This window comes from Elephantulus edwardii, unplaced genomic scaffold, assembly GCF_000299155.1.
Source record: "Elephantulus edwardii isolate Elephantulus edwardi_28Jun2011 unplaced genomic scaffold, EleEdw1.0 scaffold00011, whole genome shotgun sequence".
Lineage (NCBI taxonomy): Eukaryota > Metazoa > Chordata > Mammalia > Macroscelidea > Macroscelididae > Elephantulus > Elephantulus edwardii.
The window spans coordinates 25,246,977-25,253,743 of NW_006399761.1; the positions used below are offsets into that span (position 1 = coordinate 25,246,977).

Genomic DNA, 6,767 nt, shown 5'->3' on the forward strand with positions numbered 1-6,767 from the left:
GATTCAATGCCTTTTAGTTGTGGTTTTGGAGAAAAGTAATGGCTATCTGCAGACTACCAAAAGAACAAACATATGTTTTAAGAGAAAGTGAAGCCAGAGTGCTCCTTAGAGGCGAGTATGGTGAAGCTTTGTCTCACGTACTTTGGGCATGTTGTTTAGGAGGGGCTATTATTCTGTGGAGGGGGGAAGGTGGAGAGTCAACAAAGGACAAGACCCTCAATGAGATGGCTTGACACTATGCCTACAGCAGTGGGCTCAACCATGTCTGGCTGGGATGGCTCAGGGAGGACTAGGCTCAGATCTCTTGTTCATAGGATCGTGTTCAACTCAGCAACGCATAAGTTGGTCTACCAGCATTTGGAGGTGAAGAAAAGAGTTGATAAATTTTGTCCTCCAGTCTTAGAATCTCAACAAATCGTGTTTTTTAAAATGTGAATTAGCTTGATAAATGTCAGTAAAGGTGTAACTGTGCTAGTTTATTTTAAATCGGTTTAGTAATGATTATATCAGGGTTTTGCTAGAATGGTGAATCATTGGTTCATAGAGAATTTTCTTCCAACATAAGAGTGTTTGGCAGTGATCCACAAGGGCTTTATTTTTAAGAGAAGGCACTAACATATATGAAGAGACGATTAGAAAATAGTTATTAGAAATGCCTTGTTTTTGAGCATATAGAGTAGTTGTTGGTACTACACGTTGTGGAGTATAAGAACCCTGTGCTTTTCTAGTGTGTAAATATACCTGGTGGAAATGCAGAAGGTACAAAGGCATGTACCTCTGCATTAAGGTGACAAGTAAATGAAAGACTAATTTCTTAAAATGATCTTAAAGTCAGATCTCTTCAAGGCACTGAAATGTCAAAAGAAGAATGAAATACCTCATGCTTTAAAGCCATAAAATATTGGTTGACTAGTAGATACAAATGTCAATAGAGATTTATTTAACTGTGTTAGTTTAAGTCTGTTTAATAATGATTGTATCAGTAATCCACTTATAAAGTAATATAAGCTTTAAGTAGCTACTTTTTAACCTTGTTTTATTGTTAACATCACAATTCTTTTAATTTTTTTAACTTTTTTGTAAAATATACACAAAAAACATGCTCAACCAACAATTTTTTGCATAGTTAATGAACAGTGAGTGCGTAGTTCACATCATGTCTCCACATCACTCTCTGTCCAAATTATTTCACACTCTTAACTTACATTTGCTGTTATGTAAAGTTCTTATCTGTGTTGTAGTCATTCTTGTACATTTAATAGATGTTTCTTTGAAAGAGCACTTTGCTTAAGGTGAACAGTTTTTGAGCCAAATTTCGTTTTAATAGGACTTCATAGCAGTATTGGCTAAAGGTGAATGCTTTCTCCAAGCAGTGATTAGGGATTCGTCCAGTCACAATCATTCAGTCTAGAAATGCATCGAAAGAAGATAAAAAAATACACAGAATCACGGTACCAAAAAGAACTAATGACACTGAGGAATTTCAGGAAGCACATATGAACAAGGAGTCAGTGGTAATAAGAGGATGAAGAAGCTTGAAGGCATTAGCAAAAAATAAAGGTCCTAGGAATTGATTTACCAATAGACTTTTCCAACACATAGTCTTGGATGTGCTCACCAGTCTGTGCTGGGAAATTTGGAAGACAGCTGTCTGACCAACAGATTAGAAGAGGTCCATATATGTTCCTATTCCCAAGAAAGGTAATCTAACTGAATGTGGAAACTGTTGAACAGTATCATTAATATCACATGCAAGCAAAATAGTGCTGAAAATCATTCAAAAATGACCAGAATATAACATAATAAGGAACTGCCAGAAATTAAAGTAGGATTTAGAAGAGGCCTGGCATTGTATCAGTGCGGATGTTGGATGGATCCTGGCTTAAAGACAAGAATACCAGAAGAATGTCTATTTGTGCTTCATTGACTTAGATAAAGGCATTATGGCTGACATTGAGAAGAATGGGAGTCCCTGAGCATGTACTTGCGCTCCTGTGAAACCTGGACCTGGACCAAGAAAGAGGCTGTTGTGCAAACAGAGCAGGAGAATACTGTGTGGTTTAAAATTAAGAAGGGAGTGTCAGGGTTGTATTCTCTCTCCATACCTATTTAATCTGGTGAGCAAATTATTAGAGAAGCTGGACTCTGAAGAGGAATGTGGTGTCAGGATCAGGAGGAGACGCAACAATAACCTGTGTTATGCAGGTGACACAACCTTGCTTGCTGAAAGTGAGGAGGAAATGTAGCACTTGCTGCCGAAAATCAAGAAATGCCAGCCTCAGCCTCGGCAGGGATTGCATCTCATTGTCAGGAAAACAAAGATTCTCACCACTGAACCTATAAGCAACATCTTGATGGATGGAGAAGCGATTGCCAACAATTACATCTTACTTGGATCCACAATTAACACCCTTTGTACCAGCAGTCAGGAAGTAAGGAAACACATTGCACTGGGAAAATTTGCAAATGATCTCTAAATTATTGAGAGGTTATGATGTCATTTTGAGGACTAAGGTGCATCTGATTCAGGCCATGGCCTATCTGATCACATGCTATGCATCTGAGATCTCAACAGTGAATAAGGTTGACAGAAAAAGAATTGATGCCTTTGAGTTGTGTTGGAGAGAGCATGGAACATCCCATGGATGGCCAAAAGAACAGACAGTTATGTCATGGAAAGGGTGAAGCGAGAGTGCTCTTTGAAGGCAAAAATGAGGCAGCTTCCCCTCACATACTTTGGGCATGTTGCTGGGAAGGGCTATTCCTTGGAGAGGGACATGATCCTGGGAAGGGTGGAGGGTCAGTGAAGGAACAAAAGATCTTCAACCAGGTAAATTGACACGGTGACAGCCTCAGTGGGCTCTAGTGTGTCAGGAAGTGTGAGGATGGGACAGGGTAGAACAGGGTTCAGATCTTTTGTTCATAGGGTCTCTATGAGTCGTACTTGATTCAGTGGCACCAGCAGCCACTTACAGTGTATCTGGTAAGTCTGTCTTCTCCTGATCAAGATTCAACTATTGGATTCTTGGTCACAACATTTGGTAATTGTAGCTGGACACCATCCACATTTTTTCTCATGACAAGAGGTAAGTAGTTGATGAAAGCAGTTGGACCAACTGTCCATTTCTCCGAATCCTTGAGGTTCCTCCCAATTCCAGCGCAGAGACACTGATTCTGTTTTGAGTGACTGTTGGCAAACTGAACTAAATAGTATGGCAGAAATTGTAAAAACCCAAAATCCCCATAAAACAGTATTAAACCTGTTTATTGACTTGAGCCCATGGAAATCAGTGCAGTATCTTTACATAGTCTTTCAGGAATGTGTATATGACATCACAATAGCAAATGTCTGTTCAGAGACTTCACATAGTTTTTCCATTCTGATCCTCCTGACTTTCGGCTGGTTTCTCCAAGACTAGATCCCTCGGAGTCCTTTTCAGAGAGAAAACTTGGTTCTTGCAGAGAATATGAGTAGAGAGACAGGCAGATAAACATGCATGCATACGTACACGATAGGGATTGGGGATGGAGTGTCTTTTTTAAAAAATGCAGCCTTTTAAACCTTTTCCATCCCCACCTATATCCCTGCTTTTGGTTTACCTAATTCCTGAGTTTTGGTGAGATTTCTTGGACGAAAATCCTTGGGGTTTTGTTCATTCTGTCAGCCCCCCCCCCCCCCAATACAGTTCTTAGCTCCTTTTGGCTTTTCTCGTCCTCCCTTTGTGAATTTGTTCTATCTTATCCTTGCTGCTATTTTGGAGGGATTGTTTGAGAGAGTTGGAAACGGGGGTATACTTAGTTTAGTATTTTCAACTGACAAAATTTTATTCTAAAATAAATCACTTGCAGAAGGAGCCTAAAAAGTAATATATACATGTAACTTCCAGATTTAATAGGTGCTAACAGTTTATCCTTTTTGTGATAGAAATAAAAGTTGATACATACAGTTAAAAGCTTTTCTCTCCCCCAGGAGGTATTTGTCTTCCTACTGGTTCATTACACAATTGTTTGTACTCTTAAGTGTAGATCCTTTAGGAGCAGCATACTAGTGTTACATGTGACATGTTAACAAATGATACTCTGCCCTCTTACAGCTTACATTTTTCATTTATCATTTTGATACGTAGAGATGCCAGTTACAGAATGACTCATGTACCTTTTGCACCCATGAGGTGACTGAATCAGAAGTAACTAATAAACATCACTTATTAATGGACAGTCAGTTTTATTTCCTGTCCAAGTTCCTTACCATTCCACTAGGTATCTCACATAGCCACTCTTCTAACAGCCCATTTGTTTGTGGTTTTGTTTTTTTTTTTTCAAAGCAGCAGTAGAGTTGCCTAATTGTGACACTTTTAAGGCCCACAAAGCCCAAAATATTTACTGTTTAGTACTTTACGAAAAACACATTAGTAATACTTGATGAGGTTTGTCTTGGATTTAACTTAAAATCCTTTCAGTGTTATTGATTGCCACCAAGTTGAGCACAACTCATAGCAACCCTATGAACAAAAGGCTTGAAGCTGTCGTTTCTCAAAGTTCATAGTTTCCAGAGGCATGCTGTTTAGGAAGTAGATGCCTCTCCTGCTTTCAATTCATAGTATTAGCATATTATTATGTATGAAATATCAGTGTGTGAATTGGGTCCATTTAGGGAATAGAAGAGGATATTAAGCTCAGGGGCTTAGGGGCAAGGAGCTGCACTGCAAGGCTGACGGCACATGGTTGGAATCCACCAGCTGCTCAGAGAAAGATGAGCGGTTTCTGCTCATGTGACTTACAGCCTCTGAAACCCCGCTGGAGAGTCAGCTCATGGGATGGCTCTGACCCAACAGCACATAACATTTAGTATCTTGAATGACATAAATGTTGGAGACTTGAAAGGGCAAAAGGAGAGAACCCTGAGGAAATCCAGGAAGCAGCTCATGTTGTTGGGGAAACGGGAAAAAGCTTTAGACTGACAGAAGCTTACAGGTTGAAAGTAGTGCCTGTGACAGAGCTGGGACTTAGAGCCAACAGAGGGAAGGTTGTCTGGGTGGGTAACGCTGGTGCGAGGAGGACGACTTGAGATTGGTGTTCAGAGTGCTAAAAGAATCAGGCTGCTAGAAAGCCAGTGCTGCTCCTAGGGGATGCTTTCAGATCCAGCAAGACAAAGTCCTTGATCTCAACTCCTCCATTCCCGTGTCCTGGTGGAAGAGCTTATGTGGAAACGAGCTGGGGGGGGGGGAGGGGAGGAATTCTGCTAGTTTCCTAGTCCTGACACCAGAGTATGGAACAGAAGGATGGATTTGAAGCTGTGCTGAGAGATGGCGAGAATAACAGGGCTCTTCCACCCACTTCCCTCAAAAATGACAGCTGTTCAGAGTCTGCTCATAAGCTCAGATTGGTCATTGATTATATAATTGTTCTTGGGTGTAAGTGAAAATGAAAGAAAAATTTTCTGAAATACTTGTATTTGTAAATCTTGGCTTTATTTTGAAGAATGACTTTAATAGTTAGTAATTCTAGCTTAGTATTCATATTTAAAAAAATTCTTTCTACTTTCTTTCAGTATCAGATATAGAAGGTGGTGATGGACTGCAGCTAAGAAAGGAACATACTCTCAAAATATTTGCTTATATCAATTCCTGGACACAAAGGTATGCATCTTCAAATATTTCAAAGACTAAGTTCTGTTTTACATTGCCATTAATTAAGGAAAAAAAAATAGATATTAACATGTTCCTTGACACTTACAGTGTTTTTTTTATAGTATAATTTTAATACATGAGGATACTAATTTCTGTCTTCGACTCTTTTCTCATGTAGAAATAGAAGAATGATTGAAAGTCTGAGAATAATGATTTTGATTAAGGAATAAATGTTTCTGGTATAGCCAGATGCTTGTAACAGACTTAATGTAAAGATGTGAGGATGCCTGACTGTTGTGGGAGGCACTCGCTGTATGGTCCTTTCCATATTTATCTGCATTAGACTGATTTTTTTTTCTTCTTTAAGAGAATAGAGAGTAAAACTTAAGGAAAAAAAGTTAATACAATTTTTTTAATAAGTGGCAGATACCTGTTTTCAGTGTGATTCTGGTTGTTCATGATTGATAACTATTTTCACTGTTCTGCTTAACTATGTAAGACTTAGATTGTTTGAGAATGTTGGGAAACACCATGAACACTGATAAATGCATATTAAATGCAGGGATACATAAACTAATGTTCTAAGGCATAAAGTATAACTGATCATAGTTTTATCAGAATTGCTTAATTTCAATTTGCTTATGATAGTCCACAGGTTATGAACTGTCCATCTTAAGGACAATTCTTACCTATTAATGCCAGATATTACCCTCTTTTGCTATGTTGTTGTTGTTGTTATGTGCCGTCGAGTCGCTTGCAACTCATAGCGACCCTATGTACAACAGCCCGTAACTCCGCTCTGTCCTGTGCCAGTCGCACTGTCTCTGACACTCCCATCCCAATTATCCCAATCACTGAATCAATCCACCTCATAGAGGGCCCTCCTCTCCTGCACTGTCCCTCCACCCTCCCAAGCATGATGTCCCTCTCCAAGGATTGGTCTCTCCTCACAACATGTCCAAAGTATGTTAGATGGAGCCTCAGAATCCTTGCCTCCAAGGAGCCACCCGGTTTAACCCTTTTCAGGACAAATCTGTTTGCTTTCCTAGCAGTCCATGGTATTCTCAATACTCCTCTCCAGCACCACAGCTCAAAGGCATCAGTTCTCCTTCTATCCTCCTTGGTCATTGTCCAACT

At 39.6% G+C, this 6,767-nt stretch overlaps 1 protein-coding gene across 1 annotated transcript in view; it reads left to right on the forward strand.

Moving 5' to 3' along the window:
- The first annotated feature begins 5,269 nt into the window (after nucleotides 1-5,269).
- Nucleotides 5,270-6,767, forward strand: part of USP34 (ubiquitin specific peptidase 34) — a 179,470-nt gene continuing 177,972 nt past the window's right edge. The window contains exons 1-2 of the mRNA XM_006881033.1: nucleotides 5,270-5,414; nucleotides 5,552-5,639. Of these exons, the coding sequence (XP_006881095.1) occupies nucleotides 5,270-5,414; nucleotides 5,552-5,639 (233 nt within the window). The remainder of the gene's footprint in view (nucleotides 5,415-5,551; nucleotides 5,640-6,767) is intronic.